General features: G+C 39.8%; 2 protein-coding genes, 1 long non-coding RNA gene and 2 other non-coding genes across 5 annotated transcripts in view; 3 read left to right on the forward strand and 2 right to left on the reverse strand.

The window, feature by feature from the left end:
- slc28a2 (solute carrier family 28 (concentrative nucleoside transporter), member 2) overlaps nucleotides 1-4,954 on the reverse strand; it is a 31,476-nt gene extending 26,522 nt beyond the window's left edge. Inside the window, exon 1 of the mRNA XM_002934569.4 lies at nucleotides 4,577-4,954. The gene's annotated coding sequence lies outside the window, so the exon portion shown is untranslated. The remainder of the gene's footprint in view (nucleotides 1-4,576) is intronic.
- Nucleotides 4,955-11,243: 6,289 nt separating this feature from the next.
- LOC116409756 overlaps nucleotides 11,244-25,960 on the forward strand; it is a 44,400-nt gene continuing 29,683 nt past the window's right edge. Inside the window, exon 1 of the long non-coding RNA XR_004222018.1 lies at nucleotides 11,244-11,400. This is a non-coding gene — a long non-coding RNA (uncharacterized LOC116409756). The remainder of the gene's footprint in view (nucleotides 11,401-25,960) is intronic.
- Nucleotides 11,282-11,353, forward strand: trnah-gug. Its single transcript has one exon. It is a non-coding gene; the product is annotated as a tRNA-His (tRNA).
- On the forward strand, nucleotides 11,833-11,904 carry trnah-gug. The gene has a single exon. It is a non-coding gene; the product is annotated as a tRNA-His (tRNA).
- Nucleotides 19,099-25,960, reverse strand: part of LOC108644495 (stimulated by retinoic acid gene 6 protein-like) — a 32,632-nt gene continuing 25,770 nt past the window's right edge. Inside the window, exons 14-18 of the mRNA XM_018092385.2 lie at nucleotides 25,477-25,594; nucleotides 24,595-24,714; nucleotides 23,412-23,575; nucleotides 22,459-22,578; nucleotides 19,099-19,607 (exon numbers count right to left, since the gene is read on the reverse strand). Of these exons, the coding sequence (XP_017947874.2) occupies nucleotides 19,351-19,607; nucleotides 22,459-22,578; nucleotides 23,412-23,575; nucleotides 24,595-24,714; nucleotides 25,477-25,594 (779 nt within the window). The 3' untranslated portion in view covers nucleotides 19,099-19,350. The remainder of the gene's footprint in view (nucleotides 19,608-22,458; nucleotides 22,579-23,411; nucleotides 23,576-24,594; nucleotides 24,715-25,476; nucleotides 25,595-25,960) is intronic.

Genomic DNA, 25,960 nt, shown 5'->3' on the forward strand with positions numbered 1-25,960 from the left:
TGGTGGGCAAGTTATTTGAAGGCTTGTTAAGGGATCACATTCAAAATTATGTAGTGGAGAATGCCATTATGAGCAGTAATCAGCATGGCTTTATGAAGGACAGGTCATGTCAGACCAATTTAATTGCTTTTTATGATGAGGTAAGTAAGAAGCTGGACAGTGGGGATGCAGTAGATATCATCTATTTGGATTTTGCCAAAGCATTTGATACCGTTCCCCACAAACGACTGCTTTCTAAGCTAAGGTCTATTGGTCTTAGTGAAGCCGTTCCGATAGAAAACTGGCTACAGGATCGGGTACAGAGGGTGGTTGTTAATGGTACATTCTCTACTTGGAATAAGGTCCTCAGTGGGGTCCCTCAGGGTTCTGTACTGGGTCCACTTTTGTTTAATTTGTTCATAAATGACTTAGGGGAGGGTATTATGAGTAATGTATCAGTGTTTGCAGATGACACAAAACTCTGCAGACCAGTCAATTCTATCCAGGATGTGACATCCCTGCAGCAGGATCTTGACCAACTGGCAATCTGGGCAGCTAAGTGGCAGATGAGATTTAATGTGGATAAATGTAAGGTCATGCACCTGGGATGTAAAAATATGCAAGCCCCGTATACCCTTAATGGGACTGCACTAGGCAAATCCATAATGGAGAAGGACCTTGGAGTCCTTGTAGATAATAAACGTGGCTGTAGCAAGCAATGCCAGGCAGCAGCTGCAAGGGCATACAAGGTTTTGAGCTGTATTAAAAGGGGTATAGATTCACGGGAGGAGGGGGTTATTCTTCCCCTTTACAGAGCGCTGGTAAGGCCCCATCTAGAATATGCTGTTCAGTTTTGGTCTCCAGTGCTCAAACGGGACATTACTGAGTTAGAGAGGGTCCAGAGAAGGGCAACTAAGCTGGTAAAGGGTATGGAAAGTCTCAGTTATGAAGAAAGACTGGCCAAGTTGGGTCTGTTTACACTGGAGAAGAGGCGCTTAAGAGGTGACATGATAACTATGTATAAATATATAAAGGGATCATATAATAACCTTTCTAATGTTTTATTTACCAGTAGGTCCTTCCAACGGACACGAGGGCACCCACTCCGTTTAGAAGAAGGGAGGTTCCATTTAAACATTCGGAAAGGATTTTTTACAGTGAGAGCTGTGAGGTTCTGGAATTCCCTCCCCGAATCAGTTGTGCTGGCTGATACATTATATAACTTTAAGAAGGGGCTGGATGGATTCTTAGCAAGTGAGGGAATACAGGGTTATGGGAGATAGCTCTTAGTACTAGTTGATCCAGGGACTGGTCCGATTGCCATCTTGGAGTCAGGAAGGAATTTTTTCCCCTCTGTGGCAAATTAGAGAGGCTTCAGATGGGGTTTTTTGCCTTCCTCTGGATCAACTAGTAGTTAGGCAGGTTATATATAGGCATTATGGTTGAACTTGATGGACGTATGTCTTTTTTCAACCCAACTTACTATGTTACTATGTATTTTATCAGCACGAAAAATATTTATTATAAACTTAAAATAATACTGAAAATCATCAGAGAGCCTCAAAACCTACACACCTGAATAAGTAAAAATTCACATTAAATAGCCAACTAGAGGTAATGCAATGTGAGTACTTTTATACAAAGAAATGATAGTTTTTCCATACCCTTAAAGCAAAACCTTTACTTTCCTACAAGTATATTATGTGCAAGAAGTACTGTTTTAGATGCTAATTATTGCTCACAGAGCCCAGTACAATGTATTAACTAATAACAAGCTGGTTTCATTTTGAACAATTTATAAAGGTTTTAGCCTGCCAACTTATACAAGCCTTAATAAGATTAGCAGGCTTAATACATAGCTGCATGGCTGTCACAAAGGACATATTCCTTTATATTCCTTTCTCCACAACTGTGTGCACATCTGCTGTAAGGCACTGCTCCTTACTGCTATTTTCACAATTTACAGTTATTCTTCTAATGTAGAGAGAGAGAGAGAGAGAGAGAGAGAGAGAGAGAGAAGGAGTTTATGTGGGCAATTCTATACTATTCTCCCTGATTTGCCTAGAGTCCTGCTGTTGTTGCTCTGTTCTTGATATGGCGTATGAAACTTGTTCCCTCTATCTTTATGTTTAGAAACTTCTTGCAACATTCTTTCACTTGATACATGTGTCAAAACCTAATAACCACTTACACTTAACTGCAACACTTGTAACACTATAGTTTCACCTATTTTCACTCCATTTTACTTTATTTCTTTGCCTCTTTTCTTCATGCTGTTTGTTTACAGTGGCTGCTATGGTTACTAAGTTCACTTTTTAGCGCCATTTTTGTGGGAGGGTACTTAAATTGTGTGTTGGTATTCAGTCTGTTGGTTTGTCCCTGAAGGAGAGTACTGTTTGTACTCGAAACAGAGTTTTTTTAATAAACTTTTTCTTTTGCACCAAGTCCCTGAGCGTGCGGTACTCCTTCTCTATATGTATATAATGATCACAGATGCCCAACAAATTTCTAGGAGAAAATTAGGACCTTGCAGACCACTGCTCTTTTTACTTTTCTCCTACTCAATTATTAATATAAGTGCCAATCTTAACCAAATCAAGGCTATGCCCCCAACATTTTACTAAACACTGTGCAAACAAATAATTTTGTAATTTGCCATATGACATTGAAAGTTACATTTAGTTTTCACTTCTATGAATTATGCAGTTAGTGTGATCCCAAACCCGGCAGAAGTTGCAGGAAATGAACATTCCATATAAGCCTCATCTCACAAAAATAAAAAAAACTTTCTAAACATAATCAATAAATATTCACATTATTCTTCATTATCCCTTTTCAGCAATCTATCTCTCTCCATGCAGGAGTCAGAAGGGTGCACATGTCATTCTCACAGCAAATGCTGCAAATTGACGCATTGTTGGCATAATTACTAGTACTTTAGCACTACTACGGGTATGGGATCCCTTATCCGGAAACCCATTATCCAGAACATTTCGAAATACAGGCCATCTCTCATAGACTCCATTATAAGCAAATAATTCTAATTAAATGATGATGAATGATTCCCTTTTCTCTGTAATAATAAAACACTACCTTGTACTTGATCCCAACTAAGATATAATTAATTTTTATTGGAAGCAAAACAATCGTATTGGGTTTATTCAATGTTTAAATTATTTTTAGCAGACTTAAGGTATGGAAAGAACCCTTGTCTGGAAAACCCCAGGTCCCGAGCATTCTGGATAACAGGTCCCAAACATGTACTATAATCTGCTCAAAATTGCACTTGCAGTCATGACACCTGTGAAGAATCCCACAAAACAAATATCTAGCACTACTTTTACTGTCACATGTTCACACTATGCACAATACACTCTAAACTTACTTTAGACAAGGAACTATACTGCACTGCAGAAACAGAATTTTATTAGTGAATTGATACTATTTTGGAACATGCACTATTGATTTGCACACAGGAGTGTTCTTTTACTACCCTAACAGCTGCCTTCACCTTAAGCAATACGTTAACTAAATATTCAGTAATATGACAGAGCAATAAATTCCGTACATAACTTTTACCACAAATTAATACATGTTTTTAAAGGGGAAGTATACTGTTCAACATAATTTTAATAAATAGGACTTGTATGTAATATATATATATTTTTTTTTTATTTTATTTTTTTTTAAACTAAATAATAATTTTTTATTTGAGCTAAACAGGGCAAACATGAAAATTAAAGCTAGTCCATGTTTGGTCCTTGCAAGGTAGATAATTAGATTACCAGTACACAGATAATTACCCCTGTATAATAGATTGCTGCGAGCAAAACAGTCAGGGTGTTTACAGGTATGGGATCCCTTATCCGGAAACCTGTTAATCCGAATTACGGAAAGCCCATCTCCCATAGACTCCATTATAAGCAAATAATTCTGAGTTTTAAAAATGGTTTCCTTTTTCTCTGTAATAATAAAACAGTACCTTGTACTTGATCCAACTAAGATAGAATTAATCCTTATTGGAGACAAAACAAGCCTATTGGCTATTCAATATTTAAATGATTTTTAGCAGGGGAGATCCAAATTGCAGAAAGATCCCTTATCCGGAAAACCCCAGGTCCCGAGCATTCTGGATAACAGGTCCCATACCTCTACTTGTAATCAAATGATCTAACTTACAAGAACCAAACAAGGAGTCGTTTCAGTTTTTCAGATCATCCTGTTAAGCTTAAGAATGACCAAAAAAGACATTTTACATGATTAAAACAATGGAGAAAAAGTATGTTTTGAAATACTAATCTAATTTTGTATTAATCAATGCATTTTGTGGTCTTATAATTATATAATTTTCAGTTGACCAGACTGTGGTTTGTGTAAACTATACATATTTTTCATGGCTTCAAAAATTCACTAGAAAGTCACAATTTTTCTCTGTATTTTAAAATAAATTGCTTAAAATAAAAAAATAAAACAATAATGAACAATAATGTTCTATAGTCCTTATGCACACTGCTGTAAATTTACCCTTCCTTGATGGAGAATATGTAGCGGGTGAGAAAACTCCAGTACCAGAAGATAAAAATGAAATAAATCTTACTTGTTCAATTGCTCTTTTGCTGACATCAACCCTCTCTCCTATGAAAAAGCTGTACTTGCTGGTTTCTGACCAAATGCTGGTGATGTTAGTGAATAATGTAGGGAGCACAGAACATGTTATCAAACAGCAACAAAGTCCAAAGCTGTGTCAGCTGTGTCAAGGAAATACTACTTGAGACTCACATTTCCCTGTAAATGAAATTAATTATTTTAAACAAATAGACTCATTGTAAAGCATTTGCTTTTCAAAGAAAATTAAAGAAAATCCTGCACGTCTTATTCCTGACATCTTGTTTTATTTCATCTGAAATGTCATGTGTTTATTAAGCTCCTTGCCTGAAAAACGTAATAAGTAATGCTTTAACTACTTATAGATTTAGAATTAGTGGATTTTTTTCATGAGAGCAAGCCACACAGCTTTAAAAATGTCTTTTAAAAAGGCACAGTTAAACTTTATGTGCTTTGCAGTCTGCAGCTCTATCCAAAGCAAGTACCATTCTTTTGAAACTAAAATTACTATTTGCATACCAAATTGCTCCACCCCTTTGGTGTATTGCTTTTTATGGTTACAATGAACTGAATGTATATTTAGTTTCCCTATTGCTTTATACTTCTGAAACATATTTTCTTCCTCAGTTCCAGCCTTAGCCTTGTCTCTATAGCAGGTTAGCCACTAGCTATTTTATCACTATACATAGGTCTCATATTTTGTTATATCATTAGGAAAAAATAGAAGGGGTTATGGCTGAAGGTGGCCATACACGAGGCGATTTCGCTCGTTGTGCGATGAACGATTATATCGACAAACGATCGTATGGCGATCGAGTTCCCATACGATATGCCATCCACGGGCAACGATAATTCGGGAAAGATTTTGTCGCATCATTATCGTAAAATACCTACGATCGTACATCTACGTACGATCGATGTCGTTGACTTCTGCTGCTGGCAATCGTGACATGCGCAGAGAACAATCGTTGAAAGACAAATGTCTGACACTCACACCAACTGGCAGATTTTATCGTTAAACGACCAAAATTTTTAAACCTGGCCGATCGATTTTGGGGACGATAATGTCGGCTTGTTTAGTGGGCCGACGATCGTTCGTACACCACCAACTATACGATAACTTAACGATAGCATCGGATCGTTCGGGAATCGGTCGTTTGTAAGTAAAAAATCGGTCCGTGTATGGCCACCTTAAGGCACTCAAAAGCATGATATTACATCACTGGGGGTGGGATAAGTAAAACAGGTCAGTAAATGGCAATCTTCATTGCAGGGAGAACAACCTTGTTTTTGACAAGGTCTGTATAAAGAGATACCATAAATCCATACCAACAAAGGTGTTACCTTTTAGGGAACACTTTTCTACAGGATATGTGAGGGGACACTGTCCATTTAAAAAGAGGATGCAATATACCATGGGGTTACAATTTGCCCCAAAGCGCCAGAGACTGACCCTGGGAATCCCATGTGATGTAGCAAATGATTCTAACCAAAATCATTTACCAATAACTGCTATTGCATTTTGACCAATGCCACGTTGGACAGATATTTGAATTTGCCAATGTTCTGACATGGCTCCCTGATTGGCCAGTTTGTATGCTTAGGTATTCAGTGCTGAATAGGCCTTTTTGTCAGTTGGAGCCACCTTAAAGGCCTTATATTATAAAGTTACCAAATTTTTCAAATGAAATTCAGAACACCTAAACATTAATAAGCCCTTTTTCAGTCTGTTGGAGCCACCTTTTCGGCCCTATATTATAAGGTAAACAGATCTATGCATTAGCAGCACACATAGCATGACACACAAAATATTCTTTGGTCACAACCACTTTTTGGCCATGCCCACTCACAGTATTTTTTTAGGGCATACACATAAAACAGTAATGCAACCAAGCAATAATTCAAAAATATTTTTATAGCAAGAACATAAATATGTGTGAAGCTTTTTGCAGTCAATGTTTACCAACAAAATATACCTTTTTATAAATGCAGTGTCAACATCATGTGCCCCAGCACACATAGCAGACTAAAAACACTGACAAATTCTTGTTTATGACCCCAAAACCCATAGCGGAATATAATGGGTGTTATGACAGAAGGGTGTGTTTTAATACACAGATGCTTTTTCATTCTTTTATGTTCAGGTAAACCATATTGTTTATGTTGTATCATGTTCATTACTTGAGAAGAATACTTGAGTCAAGTGATCTTTGTACAGCATGATAAGAAATCAGTAAAGCAATTTACGATATTGAACTATAAAAAAAAACTTTCCTTAAATGACGTTTATCTGAAAAGAATTATATTTTGTTCATTCAAAAGAAGTTAAATGGACAATGCAATGCAGCAGCAAAATCATATAATAAAAGCATCACCCTGATTTGCAAGAAGAATAACTATTATAGTTGTATGAAAACAAAGGTCATGGTTAATACTTGGTTACTATCTCACCCATTTAAAGCCTTACCTAAACAATATAAAACAAATGATGGCTACGGTTACTGCTGGACGACTCTGTGAATGGAATACTGAACAAATGGTATAAATGAACCCAGATGTGCGTATCCATAACATTCATTAATGGTAATTGCGTACAAACATGCTCCTTGTGTGTGCTCTGACAGGCGCAGTCAGTGCCTAGTGACCACAAGGCAGGAAGACTGGCATTTTCTCCACTAGTCTATGGCTAGAGGAAACACCTAGCTTGACATTAACCTTACATGCAAAATGCAGCACAATATGTATTATTTACACAATTTCTAGGTCATACAATGTGCAGAATGCTTATTGTTTCATTGTAATATTTGGCCATCCCTTTATTGCTAAGCCATTTTATATAAAATGGCGGTTAACACAGATGACCATTTTGCTGCCACTTTTACAACAGTCCAATAGGTTTGATGTCCTTTGTGTAACCATTTTAAGCTCAGTTAGACACAATGCAGAAGGGTAGAACATGTATGTGGCATGTTAGCATAGAGGATGTAAATAATAAGATGCAAAAGAAGATTATTTATACCTGTTTTACAACTGGAGATGTTGTGGCAAATTCATTTTTAGTGAAAATACTCCAAGTTTTAATTTTTACCCTTCAGTAAATACAACCCCAAATGCAAATATGTTTTATTGACTGATCTCTGCTGTTGCTTTTCTCATTAAAGGCCTATTTACAAAAGGACAAATGTTAAACTACATGGAGTAGTTCACCTCTGAATTGACTTCCAGTTGGTCTCCAATTATTATTTGTTTTTCAATTATTTAGCTTTTAGTTCAAAAGCTCTTCAATTTGGACTTTTAACATCTTGTTCCCAGGTTCCTGTTTTACCTTAGCAACCAAGAACTGGATCAAATAAGAGTCTGAAAGGTGAGAGACGACCTGAAATAACATAAGTAATAAAATGTAACAATAACAAAAAAGAAAATAGCCTCACAGAGCAATCAATTTTGCTGCAGTAACCCCATTTTAAAGAGGCAGAAGGCAGCAAATAATTTAAAAGCTATAAAAAGAAAGACCAAATAAAAAGAGTTAAGAGTTAACCTAAAAGTTAACTACTATTTTCAGTCTTACTTTTCTATTTGGCATCCCGGAATGGTTAAAGGAGGTCAAACTTCACTCTGCACACCTTGTCCTTGGGAAATGTCAATTATTAAAGTTAGATAGAGAGTTATTTAAGTCTGTCTTGATGTTCTTGTAATTGCCACACCTATAGGCAATACTACATTTTTAAACACAGTCTAGATAGAGGACATATCATATATCAGTCCTTCTGATAAAACTGTTACATGAATCTCAAAACATGTAAACCTTGTATCTTTTTGCTTTGATAGTTAAATGCCGGGGTCCTCAACTCTTTTTACCTGCGAAGTACATTCAAATATAGAAAGAGTTGGAGAGCAACACCAGCATGGAAAAAAGTCCCAAATAAGGGCTCCGATTGGCTATTTGGTAGCCTCTATGTGGACTGGCAGACTATAAGGCTAACGCCACACGGAGCGTATTCTTGGCAAGCTGGAAAACGCTCTGCGAGAATATGCTTCAACGTTAAAAAATTCCTCTACCCATGCCTGCACCCGATAGCATTGACTACGGTCGGGTGCAGGCACATATAGCCGATATCCACCAAAAAAAGAGAGACTTTGCATTTTCGGCAGATATCAGCTACATGTGTCTGAACCTGAGCGTATTCAATTTATTTGGGTGCAAGCACAGGTAGGAGCATTTTTAAGCGTTTTTCAGCTACGTGTGGCTTAAGCCTAAGAGGCTCTTTTTGGTAATGCAAATGTTTTTTATGCAACCAAAACTTGCCTCCAAGCCAGGAATTTTAAAAAAAGCTTTGTGGCAACTGGGAGCGACACAAGCCACTGGTTGGGGATCACTGATTTAAGGTGGCCATACATGTTAAGATCTGCTCGCTTGGCATTTTGAGTGATATCGCGGAAGTTGCCTTGAGACGAAACTTCCGCGGTTTCACTGAAAACGCGCCACCGCGTATGCCATCCCACCAACGATTTGCATTTTTGCCGGTGGGATGGCAACTGATGGCAACACGGGGAGATTAGTCGCCCGCGAACAGGGAGATTTGTCACGGGCAACTAATCTCCCCATGTGCCAGAGCTCTTAAAGTAGGGCTAGTGCACACATTTAGGGCTCTGGCCCTTGTCACGGGCGATTAATCTCCCCGAGTTGCCATGACCCGCCATCCCACCGGCCATCCCAACCGGCGCCGCCGCGTGTGCCATCCCGCCGGCGACTTACATGTTCGCCGGTGGGATGGCGGGTCATGGCAACTCGGGGAGATTAGTCACCCGCGAACAGGGAGTTTTGTCGCGGGCGACTAATTTCCCCGTGTGCCAGAGCCCTTAAATAGCAAATAACAGATACGATCTATAGAAAACAAGGGAGATAGCTATTCAGTGACATTCAGTGCTTTCTACAAAAACATCTCATATGAAATAGGGCGTTTATTGACAAAAATTGTTTATTTGAGATTGTTGAGTGGACACATACAAACTTTAACAGTAAATATGTTTACACATTATGGTGTAACTGGTCCTTAAAATATAAAAGTTGATTTACTCCAAGTGATAATGAGGGACTTGCATAATAACTTCCAGAGAATTCAGAGAACTGCAAGCAGACTGTGTTTCTTATTCATAGATAAGTCTATCAGTCATTTATTGCTGCAATTCAGTGATGAATAAATAAATGAAAGCTTGACATAATGCAGTCCTGGTGATATTTCTGCTGCACCCTACAAGAAGCATAGAGCTTTCAAAAATAATTTATAAGAAGGAATGAGATGTCTGCCACACCTCCTGATTAATATTAATAGCGGTAATGTAGGTGTTCTGACGGTCCCAGCATTCTCAAAAACCCATGGTAACCCAAAAGAATAAAGTTATCTATGTTGTTGTGCCATACTCAGCATACACCAGGTGTTACAGTATGATGGAAACTGGTTACTGTTGGTGTGACATTATATTAAATGTACTTAACAGGATTTCTTGCTGATTAAAATTGGAAAACCTAAAGCTGGCCATACATGCACTGATACGGTTTATTATCGCCCCCGTGATTTTTGTACCTTGATGACCAGTCATCACATCTCTGTTCAACATGCGCACAATAAATTGGACTTGTCTCGAACGACGTGGCGTAGTGACACACATTTTTGCATGGCGGTCATTGTGTCACAGCTCCATGTGCATCAGCCTGAGGCGCTTGTCATTATATAACATTTAGCACTGACAAACAGTGGTGTTCAGTACATTACTGGTACCCACCAGATGACAGCTGTAATCAGAATGCTTCATGTGCTACTAGGGAAGGACTAAAGGTGGTCATACCTGGGCTGATTGTAGCTGCCGATATCGGTCCCTTGGAGCGATTCAGCAGTTTATCGGCCTGTGTAGGGGAAACAATGACTGGCCTGCCTGACCGATATCTGGCCTGAAATTGGACAGATATCGATTGGGCAGGTTAAAAAATTCAGTTGGCCAAATTAGCCTAAATTCCCCACCCCGTAGGTGAGGATATAGGGAGAAGATCTCGCCAAGCGAGCAGATCTTAATGTGTATTAACATACCAATTTACACACTGGCCTAACCTTACTAGAATTATTATTATTTTGTTTGTTACATCCAGAAACCCTAACCAGTACCTTTTATTTCCCAGCGCATTTACATTGCACACACTGTACTGGAACTACTCATTCACAAGCGATCGGAATGACAGCACCGTTATACTTGGTAATAATCCAACAGCTCCAGCCGCAAATGAGACACCCTGGCCTACACAGGAACCCCGTTACTACAGCGGCTAATTTACTTATACCGACACACTGCCGGCAGCGCCAGGCACCACAGCGAAGGGAAACGAAAACTGAACTCGATTCGAACTGCTGGTTTATTTCCACGCACTTTTAGAAGAAAGGTGCAATTAATCAAGTCACATGTTGCCTATAATTGTAACTCAATATGCCCACAGCGCTAGCATCGGGTAAAGTCACCCCCGCACAGCTTTACTGCCAACCCTGCACTTCAACAACTCAACCGGAACTTCCCGTCTTTAGGTCTGAAAATCAAGAGAGAGAGAGAGGCAAGGGATACGCTCTCTCCGCCCACGTGGTGACGTTAGACGAATAGTTTGCACAGGAGCAAGAGAGAAAGCCGCACCCTCCGCGAAGCCCAGTAGCGCGCCGTGATCGTATAGTGGTTAGTACTCTGCGTTGTGGCCGCAGCAACCTCGGTTCGAATCCGAGTCACGGCATTGTGAGATAACAATGGCACGGCATGGGGGCTTCCATTTTTAACATGGTATTTCTTTATTTGAAAATTAATATTTTAAAATATTGTACTTTATTTTGAAAGGCTGTATGCCTAGGTTGGCCTGCTTATGGCCACCAGACAGCTGTGCGCAATTTACTACTCATACTTAAGCTGTAGCCTGAATAAAAATGTTTGTGGCCGTATTTATAAAATAAGCGTTGCGCTGTGAGGTATAGGCGTGTATTTAGTATGGGTAAATGTGGCGTTTCATAGATACAGAGTGGTGGGCACTTTGTGTTTCAGGAATTGGCTGCTGCAGTTGTGCTTCTAGGCTGCTCTTACATTGCAGTGACATAAATGTTTGTTTTTTGGTGCAACAAACTGTGCCCCAAAGTGATGAATTAAACGTGGGTGACGTCACGGCCTCTTTAGGTTACTTGGCTATTTATGAATGAACCTTCTCTGGAGCCCAAGTAGCGCGCCGTGATCGTATAGTGGTTAGTACTCTGCGTTGTGGCCGCAGCAACCTCGGTTCGAATCCGAGTCACGGCATTGTGAAATAACAATGGCACGGCATGTGGGCAAATGTTTTTTTTAAGACATTAGAATATCTTAAATGTTCCTTTATTATTTATACGTTTTCTGTTATATGCAGGCTATTTATTTGTAATAAAAATTGGGACTTAGTCTATGATGAAAAAGGGTAAGGGAGGCTCAGCGGGGCCCCTGCTGGCGGGGTTGGACTTGGGGGTGAAGGGCCCACCGAGGTCCCGCACCCCTCAAGGAGCCCCCATCGCGTCTCCTAACCCCAGCCACAGAGGCCCCAGCCACTGCCCGACATCCTACCCTGATCGCACGTAAGTTAAACGCATCAGGGGCAGGACACCTGCGAGCAGGGGAGCGCTGACATGGGTCGGTCTGGGCCGCCGGGGCTCATTGTTTTTTTTCCCGGTGTCTAGGCAGGGTGCCCAGTCCGACCTTGCCTGTGGGGGGTTAGGGGGTGCAGGGGACATGGCCGCCGGGGGCACCTCCATGGCCCCTGGGGCGGCAGATCTGGTGGGCCCTGAACCCCCCAGTCTGACCCTGTTTTTAATGACTATGGTAGCAGAAAACTTATCTTTATAAAGGAAATTATGGGGACTAGGGTTGCATGGCCCGCCCAATACTCTTTGGTTTACTTGCAGGTAAGGTGGATTTGGGCCGATTGAGGATCAGGATCATCCTCATTGGGCTCTTATGTCCTCCTCCCCTGCCCCATAAAACAAACTTCTCTGCTCAACCTCCCACATTTAATTTATATACTCAGTCCAGCCCCCTCCTAGTAATGTCAGAGGGGCAGGGGCAGTTGTGCACTATGTGCTGCCCTGAGGCAGTGTCATAGGGTATATAAGTAATTACTGCATGTCCGACTTGGCAGGGTTCAGTTTGGGAGAGTGGGGTAGAGCTGGCCCTTTGTTGACCCATACACCAATAACTGGGAACCCACCTTTGGATTTTGACCCATAAGATAAGAATTAGTGAAGATGGTGAAGTATATGGTTAATGGAGGGTGTTCTGAACATAAATTTGTACTTGGCTCCTTGGGCCTAGGTATGCTCAGATGCTGCAATCACAACTTGCAATGCATACACATTACTTATGAATGGAACTTTTGTGGGAGAAGGGGGCACACCAAGTGTACAGGCGTACAGGAAAGCATTCTCCGACACTGCTTTCCTTGTGCCAGCTATCACCGTCACTTCTGCTGTATGGGCTCAAGCAGGCACCTTCTGGTTCATATTAGCAATGCTCATCTGCAGTTTTTGTTAGGCCTCGTATGGCCGTCTTAAAAAAATATATTGGCCTAAATAGTAAACATTTCCTAATCAGCATGCATTTGCAATATACAAAATATACTGCCCCTTTAATTCATGCAAACAGCTTGGGCAAGCCAATAAACATCTTACTTCTGCTGTTTGTCCTCCAGTATCACTACTTTTATCTGACATGTTCATAGGTTAGTAATAATACAACTTTGCATTATCAAAATTAGAGAATATCTTCCTGTGAGAGCCTGAAATAACTGCAATAAGGAATTATCTACACATGCAATACACTGTGGGCAGACCTTGCTCCAGTTGGCTTTATTACTAATAAACAGGCATTTTCACTGTGCAGCTTTAATTTCTTGCATTAAGATGGAAGCTCTAGCTTTCCTTCCTTGTTGATGAAATCCAAGGTTTTTATACACCTTTACATTTTTATCTATTTATTGCAAGGTTTGTCCTCCCTGTTTCTAATTTTATTGTACAGGTTTTAGACCTGTTACACAAAATGATCAGGAACCTGGGGCTTTCTGGATAAGGGATGTTTCCATAATTTGGATCTCCAGTATTTAAGTCTACTAAAAAATAATTTAAACAATAAATAAACCAAATTGGATTGTTTGCCTCCCATAATGAGTCATAATATCTTAATGGATCAAACATAAATAATTTCATTATTACAAAGAAAAGAGAAATACTTTTTAAAAATTAGAATTATTTGATTAAAATGGATTCTATAGGAGATGTCATATTAAGATATACCCTTAAATCCATATGCCTTCTGCTCCCCTGTGGATAGCACAGCAACCCCCAGCACATAATTACACACCTTAGGGACCATTTAATGGCTATTTCCAACTGCTGCCTGTGTGTGCCATACTCTGCCTGCACTACCCTGCCTGTGTGTGCCATACTCTGCCTGCACTACCCTGCCTGTGTGTGCCATACTCTTCCTGCACTACCCTGCCTGTGTGTGCCATACTCTGACTGTCCTATGCTGCCTGTGTATGCCATACTCTGCCTGTCCTATGTTGCCTGTGTGTGCGCCACACTCTACCTGCCCTATGCTGCCTGTGTGTGCCACACTCTACCTGCCCTATGCTGCCTGTGTGTGCCATGCTCTGCCTGCGCTATGCTGCCTGTGTGTGCCATACCCTCCCTGCCCTATGCTGCCTGTGTGTGCAATACTCTGCCTGCCCTACCTATTTGTGCCATACCCTCCCTGCCCTATGCTGCCTATGTGCCATAATCTGCCTACCCTATGCTCCCTGTGTGTGCCATACAGGCAGCATATTCAGGCAGTACCTACAGTGTCTGAGGTGTGAACACATACCTCCCAACATTTCATTAAGAGAAAGAGGGACAAAAATATATGACGCCGGTAGTGCGACAAAAATGTTTTGGCCACACCTGCTTTGGGACCACGCTTCATGCCACACCCACTTTACATGCCCCAGATGTGCCAGTATAATCACTAAATAAAAAGAATAAAGGACATGTTAACTTCAAAGGTGCCAGTATGACTACATTAAATTGATAAAGGGCATATTAACCCCAGACATGCCAGTAAAATTAATAAATGAAACTGATAAAGGGCATATCAACTTCAGACATGCCAACAGTTCTGTGCATTTTTCAAAGTTATAAACAGGGCTAATTCCAGTGGTACATAAATTTGTTATTTCCTTCCATTCTTAATCAGTTGAAAGCAAAACAATATTAATGTACCACTAGAAGTTCTAGCCATATTAACAAGGCCAGCCTAAGGTTCCAAGACTTATAAGGGCCCCTTTTAAATGTCTGCTATATTTTATGAACAAGTGATACCTCTTCCCCTGCATGCTGTGCTCTGCCAGAAATTCCCGGGAGTGAGAGATACAGTGGAGGAAATAATTATTTGACCCCTCACTGATTTTGTAAGTTTGTCCAATGACAAAGAAATGAAAAGTCTCAGAACAGTATCATTTCAATGGTAGGTTTATTTTAACAGTGGCAGATAGCACATCAAAATGAAAATCGAAAAAATAACTTTAAATAAAAGATAGCAACTGATTTGCATTTCATTGAGTGAAATAAGTTTTTGAACCCTCTAACAAAAAAAGACTTAATACTTAGTGGAAAAACCCTTGTTTGCAAGCACAGAGGTCAAACGTTTCTTGTAATTGATGACCAAGTTTGCGCACATTTTAGGAGGAATTTTGGTCCACTCCTCTTTGCAGATCATCTCTAAATCCCTAAGGTTTCGAGGCTGTCTCTGTGCAACTCTGAGCTTGAGCTCCCTCCATAGGTTTTCTATTGGATTAAGGTCCGGAGACTGACTAGGCCACTCCATGACCTTAATGTGCTTCTTCTTGAGTCACTCCTTTGTTGCCTTTGCTGTATGTTTTGGGTCATTGTCGTGCTGGAACACCCATCCACGACCCATTTTCAGTTTCCTGGCAAAGGGAAGGAGGTTGTCGTTCAGGATTTCACGATACATGACTCCGTCCATTTTCCCATTAATGCGAATAAGTTGTCCTGTGCCCTTAGCAGAAAAACACCCCCAAAGCAAAATGTTTCCACCCCCATGCTTGACGGTGGGGACGGTGTTTTGGGGGTCATAGGCAGCATTTTTCTTCCTCCAAACACAGCGAGTTGAGTTAATGCCAAAGAGCTCTATTTTGGTCTCATCAGACCACAGCACCTTCTCCCAGTCACTCACAGAATCATTCAGGTGTTCATTGGCAAACTTCAGACGGGCCTGCACATGTGCCTTCTTGAGCAGGGGGACCTTGCGAGCGCTGCAGGATTTTAATCCATTGCGGTGTAATGTGTTTCCAATGGTTTTCTTGGTGACTGTGGTCCCTGCTAATTTGAGGTCATTAACTAACTCCTCCCGTGTAGTTCTAGGATGCTTTTTCACCTTTCTCAGAATCATTGACACCCCACGAGGTGAGATCTTGCGTGGAGCCCCAGAGCGAGGTCGATTGATGGTCATTTTGTGCTCCTTCCATTTTCGAACAATCGCACCAACAGTTGTCACCTTCTCTCCCAGCTTCTTGCTAATGGTTTTGTAGCCCATTCCAGCCTTGTGCAGGTCTACAATTTTGTCTCTGACATCCTTGGACAGCTCTTTGGTCTTTCCCATGTTGGAGAGTTTGGAGTCTGCTTGATTGATTGATTCTGTGGACAGGTGTCTTTTATACAGGTGACTAGTTAAGACAGGTGTCCTTAATGAGGTTGACTAATTGAGTAGAAGTGTCTAACCACTCTGTGGGAGCCAGAACTCTTAATGGTTGGTAGGGGTTCAAAAACTTATTTCACTCAATGAAATGCAAATCAGTTGCTATCTTTTATTTAAAGTTATTTTTTCGATTTTCCTTTTGATGTGCTATCTGCCACTGTTAAAATAAACCTACCATTGAAATGATACTGTTCTGAGACTTTTCATTTCTTTGTCATTGGACAAACTTACAAAATCAGTGAGGGGTCAAATAATTATTTCCTCCACTGTATATGTTAGGGGTGGAAAGGTGAAACTGCCCAGCACACAAATAAAGACAGCAGCGTCTTCTGCCTGATAAAAGACACAGGCACCCTCAGCCCCTGACCCGGTGAGCAGTAGAGGGATGCGGAGCCAATGCCGATAGTTGACCCTTTCCTGTCACAAATGCTCCTCCCAGGACAATTAAACATCAAGGTAAATCTGTGAGCTTGAGGTAGCAGGGGAGAGTCAAGAGTTAAGGGGGCGGGCTTTTTTTCCAGAGCAGAGCAGGCACAGCAATCAATTAAATGGCAATGCTGAGAAGCGGGACATCTAAAAATAAATCCGGGACAGCGGGAACTGCCATAAATATCGGGAGGGTTGGGAGGTATGTAACAGGTGAACAATGGGGATGATTACAGCCCGAGCCTGAGGTGTGAACACTGCAGGGGATGAACAATGTAGGGATTAAAAGGTGTGAACATAACAGGGGATTACATTTTTAAACAATACAGGGGGATTACAGCCTGAATCTGAGGTGTGAGCAATGCAGGAGGCCAGTTAATCTCAGTACTGATACCATTTAAAGCTTACTCAAAGGTAAGCCACCAAAGCAGCCAGACAGGTGAGGGGCCACACAGAGGGGGGGTCTCGGGCCGCCAGTTGGACAGCACTGTTCTAGATTATGGGTTTCTGGATAACAGGTCCAGCACTGAGTATACTAGTAACACTATATAATACACAAGAGCCATGAATATCCTGTAAATTATATGCTTATAAACAGTGCTTAGTGATGTCATCAGTTATAATCGGAGCTTAGTGACATAAGTTCTTTTCATGACTTACTAAAACTTTTATATCATAATAGATAAAGTAACCCCAGTTGTAAAAAATATGAGGATATATAGAAGTCACCTCAGAGTTCCATGGCCTATATAAAAGCACTCAGCTGAACTCCTCTGTGATTTATAATATCCATATATTTTACAATAGGTGGTGCTTTATTCACTATATAAATAAACCTACATACGTACATATAATGGCTAATCTGCTTGTTATTGGAGGAGGCACTTTGCCTACAGGTCAGTGCATTATAGTTTAAATGATCCAAAGGCATGACAGCACTCTTTTAATAGTAGAAAAGAGGCCACCTTTTCTGGAAAAAAATACCATCCTTGATGTATTTATATATTTTTTAGCTTTGCAAAGATTAAAATTTGTGGTCCAATACTTAAAAAGCTAATTATTTATTATGTTATTAAGGGTTAATTTGATTTTGAAATATCCATTGAATAAATGTGATAGTATAAAACTTAAAAAGTGACATTTTCAGTATCTAAACAATGGCTTGTCTAGATATGGAAATAGCCTGGTTTTGGCCCTTGGGGTCCCTGTTTCTTTCTTTATCCTGGAGAATTTGGCAAAGTTCCACTGCAGACTTTGCTTCTGTCTGCAAGTAATGCCACACTGGCTTGATGCCACCCTTAGTGGAAGGCAACGAGCCCCAATTCTCGAGTTAGTTGGAAGATATGGGATGAGTGTGCCTGAACCCAGGGAGATTTAGTACTTTTGGGTGCAGGCACAATTAGAAGGTTTTAAAGCGCTCAAGCAGATTGTCAACCTGCATTTATCTGCAGGCTTATACGTAACATGTGCCTTTGTCCTTAAAGGAGACATATTAGATAAATGGGAAAAACCCTAATTTTGTAGGCAATTATGAATAATATAAGGTGCTGGTTTCCCTTTGGGCTAAACATTAATCCTATCTGTAACAATGGCCCATTTATTGGAGCTCCCTATAGATCGTATCACTTCTCCCTCCAGTGTGAAATGAAGAGTGGGCGTGTCCTAACGGTCCCTGCCAGAAGCACAGTAGGAAGGGGAGAGCCAATCACAGCCCTGCACTCACACAAGCACAGACAGGCTTCAGTTCCCTATCAGGTCAGCCTAGCTGCTGATTGGTTCCTATCCTACAGTGCAGGGTACGGAGGGCCACCGGCTCCCCAGCACATCCAGAGAACTCAGCCAGCAGGAAGTGGAACAGATGGGCGGGGCTAGTGGGGTTTTTGTGGAATTTCTCAATAAAACAGTCAGAAACACAACTTTTTAAGCACAATCCTTCTATATCTAGAGGAGTATAATTCACTGGAACATTCATATTTTTTATAGGATATGTCTCCTTTAAGCTATGTCCAGTTTAAGGCTTTATCTGAGGGGTGTGTTACCATTGAATCAAAGAGGACAGTACATTGAACTGATATCTAACTTAGCAATCATGTGTCTATTTAAAACCTTGGAGCCATAGGCCATCTGCCCTGGCACACATTGCAACTTTTGCCTACCACATATTCCCTATAGAAAAAAATAATAGCGATTAAAGCACTTGAAATTCCTACTGTACCCATTGCTGTGAAAGGGAATGATGTGCAAATGGCAGCACTGATGTTGGGCAAGAATTGAGCTTTCATTAATAGAGAGTGATTTAGAAAACCTTGTTTTTTATTTTATTTTAAAAAACATAATTTAAATACAAATGTCTTTACTTTGCCTATCTGTATAACCACTGGCCATTCTGTTATATTTTTTCTCCTCCACCTGTCATCTCTATACCAACCACATTAAAAATGCAACTTGCACTATAGTCTTCAAGTACCAGACAAGTTTATAATTACTGCAACTGTCTGTCAGTTATGCAAGTTTTATCTCATTGTCTGCTCATATTAGGAATATTCAGATCTGATCGCCATCTCCCAAACTGTCTCTTCTTGTTGGTGCCTTCGTGCCTTTGTCTGCCAGTGCTTGCTTGTGGCAACGGGAATGAACAGCAGAAATCCTTATTCTATCTAACATTTCCTGCCTTAGGGGCAAAGAGCTAGAAGAGCAGTCACGTTGTTTCCGGCTTAGGATCAGCACTGGGTTGTTAATCAGAGTATAGGCTAAGTGCCACTTTGTTCTTCTATGTTTCTTCTTGCATTCGTGAAGCACATCTGAAAGTAAAACAAACAAAGAATACACTTATTATTGGGGTAAGGGTAAGGCTAATTGCCACGCAGAGGATGATCTCGGTCTGTGGAAAAGTAACTCTTGCGTTTGAGCGCCAATATCCGCTACATGTGCCTGCACCAAGATAAAATGCTGATTCTCAGCCTGTGTTTTTCTGAAGGCCAAGATTAGCCCCGTGTAGCATTAGCCTTACGAGACACCGGTAATTCTGTACAGGTACTCTGTCTAGGGAAGACTGCTGCTAACACCCTTACCTGCTAGCATTCTCTTTCCATTATTGTGATGGACAATGACTGTCCATTCTGTTTCCATTCCATTCTACTACATGCTGTAGTAAGTCAAGTGTTTGCAAATGATGCCAGAAATAAAGTGTGTCTAGGACAGTAGTAGGGGTTGTTCACCTTTAAAATAACTTTTTGTATGTTGAAGACAATTTGCAATTGGTCTTTTTATTATTTTATTATTATTTTTTTTTAATTATTGAGCTTTTTGTTCAGCAGCTCTTCAGTTTGGGGTTGCTGGGGTCCAAATTACCTTAGCAACCAGGCAGTGGTATAAATGAGAGAAAGGAATATGGATTAGAGAGGGTCTGAATAGAAAAATAAGTATTTAAAAGTAACAGTAAATACATTGTAAAATTGTAGCCTCATAGGGCAATATATTTTTGGCTACTTGGCCGGTGACCCCAATTTGAAAGCTGGAGAGAGTCGGAAGAGGAAAGTAAAAAAGTAAAAAATAAAAGTTGCCAAGAATTGTCCATTCTATAACATACTAAAAGATCAATTAATGGTGGACCACCCCTTTAAGAGAAAGGGAAGTGTCAGCCATGGTGGTGTTTTTATCATCCTAGTTCTAATACATCATAATTATCTAAACTGCCTACATGCCATTGCTTGAAGGATTTACTTAAAGATTTTGAATGAAATTTCCAATGCAATGGATAGAAGTCACCTATATTATTTTAGGTACAGCTGACAAAAGTTGCTAATGGCATGACCTGCTAGCAAAATGAAACCGTTTTCAACAGTGTCACTTTTTATCTAGTTAATTCTACTGATGCATTACTGCAAGAATAGAAAACAAAAACGACTTTGCTTGTATTGCAGATAAAATGGCCAGGATGGAGCTTAGGCAGAATGAGAATATCACACAGAATACTTTGCGAGCTAGGCAACAACTCAGTATTACAATCAAATTCATCATGCCAAGAACCCTTCTTGCACAGTAATGGAACCAATCTTAATGAAAAACTATGCAAAGGTCGTGCATACACGCATGACAAATAAAAGTTACAGAGAGTGCCAGAGTCCACTGACAATCAATAATTCTTAGGTCATTCCAGTGGCTCTATGTAACATAAAGCAACAGGTATAAGCACAGCACATATCTTTTTGATACAACATATTATTGCCATATAATTCATGTACAAAGATCATTTTGATACAATCAAAACACAAACACAGTCAAACAATTATCCATATATTGCTACATTTCACCCCATATAATAGTATTTAATATAATCAAACTTCTGTTATATTTATGTTTTAACTAGCTGACCTGTATGGTTATGTTTGATTCAGGCTGTACTATACAGTTGTTTAAAGGTTTTTTTTGTTTTGTTTTGTTTTTTTAACAATCTCTTCAATGAAAACAAGTCCAGAATGAATCATAGTGGCCTTAAAGGACATGTAAACCCCACACACAAAAATGTAATCAGTGAACAGGGGTTAATAGTAAGGCTGCAACACCCCCTTAATCACTTAGATTTCCTTCTCCTCCTGTAACCCACTCGGCCCCCTCCCTCAGGAATTTGCTTTGGCTGTTGGCTTGTGGGCATGCTCAGTTGTTCTAAGCTCAGATTACTAAACACGCCCCCAGTCTAGCAGCCAATAAAGAGATGGCATTGCTGGTTCCCATAGAAACTCAGCTCTAGCTGTCTGATTCAGTTTTTTTCTCCTGAGCTCAGCTTTACCATTACAGTGCTCAAACAAAGCAGAACTTTTATCAGAGACAGTTGTGCCTGTGTGAGCCTGCATTGTTGATGAAATGTATGCTGAATAAGGGTCTGTGTGTGTGTAGGATGTATCAGAGGAAAAATGGCTGCTGAGTGAAAGCTGCTATTTGCTTTAGGAAAATGTGATGGTGCTGACAAAGGGAGGGGATATATGCAGTACAAATGATGGGTGGGGGAGACGTGCCCAACTGATATACATTGTAGGCAAATGTATGCTTTACATGTCCTTTAACTTCAATCGTTAGTTGAACAATTGGCCTGTAGGCGTGTGTCTGAGTATGATTGGGTAAAACCTGGAGCATGGCCCTATTATTTATATCAAGTTAGACAGTTCAACCTATATCCCTTTAGTATACAATACAAATACTACTACTCCAGCTACTACATTTAACAGATGATGGTCCATGTATTAGGCAGCAGCGATGACGTGTTGTAGTCTCCATCTTGTTGTAACCTCTCGCTCTACTATATGCAATGCCCTCCTTACATACAACTTCTGCTTAGAAGGGTGCCACTCAATGTTCCCTCTAATTTCTTCTTGGCTGTGTGTGCCAAAAAATTATTTTGTGTGCATTTTTGAAAACCTGGTATGCACAGTATAAAATGATGTGTTTCAATGCAAAATTCCTTGTGCGCACCGGTCTCAAAATTTGTGTGTGCATGCACAAGCGCACAGCTTAGAGGAAACATTGATGCCGCTATATGTGAGGCACAGATCATCCAACAAACTGACACATACTGAATGTTCCTTTATGTCAAAACAATACTGTAAATTTTTCTTTCACCCACTGGGTCAGTGGGTCAGATACATAGGATGGTACCTGGGCTTGTTTGCTTTTTGCTGGTCGACAAATCATGTAAGAGTAGATGACAAAAAGACAGGGCCACTGGGTTAGTATGATGAAAGTCAACCAGGAGCATACCAATCCAAGTGCTGTATCCTGTGAAGTAAACAACAGACAGTTTAATGCAGCATGAATGCATTATGTAGTTAAACAGAAATGGGGGGGGGGGGGGTTAACAACATAATAATAGGCAAGAAGCCAGGGCGATAGTAAAAAAAAATGTATTATATAAATACAACAAAAAGTAATAGATTTGAGAATTACAAAAACAATAAAATCACAAAAAATGATAGATATCCCACATCATATTGTGTGCTATTAGTTTGTGCCTCCCCATGATATTACCATGGAATTTCCCTTAATACAGAATTGTGCATTTCAGTTTTGACACCATTAGTAGTTGTGCAGTGTTAGTGGGGCTTTCAAAGGAAGAGTAAAATGATTTCTATGATTTGATGCCAAAGTCATAAAGGAAACAGAGCTTATACATGTATCCTTAAATTGGCCACTGTGAGGTGCCAGAGGGCCATAAGACACTCCTCAGCTAGAAGGTGAATGGAAACTCTTCGAACAGAAAGGCGGCGGTTATTTTAATAGTTATATTATAATAATAACAATATTCTTTTCTGAAAATCTAGTGCCCAATAAGTTTTCTTATTGCTTAAAATTACCAAGAACATGACTATGAAGATTTTTATTCATCCAGGTCATGGTATATCTAGTACCGTATAAGTAAATCTAGAGCAACTGGACTTGCTAAGTAATCACTGATGATGTTTCACTGCTCATTCGAGCAGCTTGCTGTTTCTATATAAGGTGCTTGTTACTCCCTTGGCTTCATAAAAACAGCAAGCTGCTTACATATGTGACAAATTATGCCACTGCCCAATTTCAGAGATGAGAATAAAAATCAGATTTGCATTACTTACCTATATCTGCACCTTCGTAACCTCTTGGAAAGAGGGGGCGATCGATCCTAGCAAGTAACCAGCTCCCCAGAAATACATTAAGCAAGATACGGATTAGGCATGCTCCAAAGCCGAGGATTGCAGAATAAAACATGAAGAAATAGCTGAAGTTCTGAAAGGCTCTCCTAGGAAAGGAAACAGCAGCACGTAGGATGGAACAATTCATTCAGTGTTCTGACACATCAAGTTTGGGTGAGAACACACAGAGCTACTAGTAGCAGCTACTTGTCACGGCTACAGAAATAGACAATTCTATGTGTGTTTTAGAAGAGGCAATTCTCAGTATTGTCTATGGCTGGGTATTTTCTGGCATTTAGTACAGGGCTGTGGAGTCGGTAGATAAATTCTCCGACACCTCAGTTTCTGATACTTCCGACTCCGACTCCTCAGTTTTTAATATGCTAATGTATTTTATACATTCATACAGTCAATGAAAAGCATGCTTCATGGTCACTCAACGTGTTCGTTTATGCACTGCGTGCATTGGGCTTTATTCTTATAGCAGAGAAGTAATTAATTATTACTGTTTGTGAATTGTAGATTTAAACTTGCTTTATTTTTTTTTTTTATTCCCATTTAAATTTAGTAGGAGTCGGAGTCGGTTCATTTTTTGCCGACTCCGACTCCAGGTACCCAAAATTGCCTCCGACTTCGACTCCACAGCACTGGTTTAGTAGCTGTGACAAGTAGTTGCTATTAAGTAGCTCCATTTGTCTTCGCCTTTAGTGTGGGATGTTAGCTATTGTACACTAATATTCTCCAGTGATGCTTATTCCCCAAGATTTATTAGCAGGTCATGCTTTAAAGTTACAAATACTTGCACAGATCCCCTAAGCAAATATATCCTCCATAAACACAGGGCTTTCTAAAATACTGTGATGTGTTTATATTTGAAAAGGTTGTGAATTATTCCATTCCATCAATTATTTATTGATGGGCACTATTAATTCTGGTCACTTTTTGCAGCTTTGTCAGTGACTAATAAGCATGGCGTGTATCCTTACATCATGCATAGTTTACATTTCAAAAAATGCAAAAATACAATTATTCACAAAGCTAGGCCAAAAAAACGATGGCACCTTTATCCAGACAATGTTTCAGTGCCACAAAGGTAGGCTGATATACAGGGGAAATAAAAGTATACCTGTTGTTGATGGCAAGTGGTTTGCTTTTGTCTTTTGGGTTGATTTTATCTTGTAGGAAGAAGAACTGAGATGCCAAAATCTGTATCACAATGACACCAACCATTATCACAATACCCAGTCTAAAGACACAAAAATGAGAATTATATGCAAAACTGAAATTCAAGAACAAAGTCACTTTTAATAAAACATTTTTCTACTTAGGGTTGGGACACTTTCAATAAAGTAAGCATAAAAATAAGTGGGAATAGTTTAATTCCTAAAGTGTACACTATAATATTCAGTTTGGTCAAATTAGAATGAGACTGAGCGATTAACTTTGGCTGCATTATGCAATCACATGTTGCACTCAGGCAGTTGCAAAAGGGATTACAAAGAAATCTGTTCAGTTCTACTAGCAGATCCGCCAAGAAAGTTTCCTAAAGGGCTCATTAATGAAGCGTAATTGAAGTCCTGTAAAATTTGCCAACAGTTCTGCAACTGATGCCATTAATGGTACTTGTTGCATGCTTTAGTGCCTACGTACGCTGAGTACAATACTTTCTAAGGATTATCCTTTGCTTTCCTCCAGGTTAGCATAAATCAAACTACTGTCAATGCGGTCATTCTGCTACAATGCCTAAAATGCTATCTGTTACCTACACCAAATTTTGCTTTGTAAAGGGAAATAACTGAATGAAACATAAACTCAATCAGAATATTGTTTTCGCCAAAACTGTATCATAGCACTTTTCAGTTGTGTATTTTAATGCATTTTACATTTTCTGTTCATTTTCCCAATATTCATAGGCAATTTAAAAGGGAATAATTCAGCAAAAGTCACCATTGTTAAATATTAAAAATAAATAAATAATAATAAAAAGAGCAAAAGAGAACATTCTTACACTGTATAACCTAAGCCTTGGAGAATTATCAATCCATTTCCCTCTTGTACTGGGATAATAAACCAGAAAGTGATCATCAGACTAATTAGAAAGAACAGAATGTGCAGAAGAAAATAACCTAAAATAAGATACAAAAATACAGTATTATTGCTTCTTCTTGTATGCAGCACAGATTTCCATTACAGCAGAACAAATACATAAGGGCTTATTTACCTCACCCCTTATTTTGCTGTCAGGTGTAGTGATGAGCAAATTTTATCACCAGGCATGGATTCCCAGCGAAATTCTGCATTTTGGCATCGTTTCGCTAAGCTTCTGTAAAAATTTCCCCACAACAAATTTATAGTTGCATAAAAAAGCGTGCTCGCATCAAAAAAGCCACGCGGTACCCGCATTTCTCAAATTTTTATTGGTTTCGCAAATTATTTGGCGAAATGGGAGATTTGCTCATCACTAGTCAGGTGAAAAAAATTTTTCATAATAG

Source organism: Xenopus tropicalis, chromosome 3 (assembly GCF_000004195.4).
Source record: "Xenopus tropicalis strain Nigerian chromosome 3, UCB_Xtro_10.0, whole genome shotgun sequence".
Lineage (NCBI taxonomy): Eukaryota > Metazoa > Chordata > Amphibia > Anura > Pipidae > Xenopus > Xenopus tropicalis.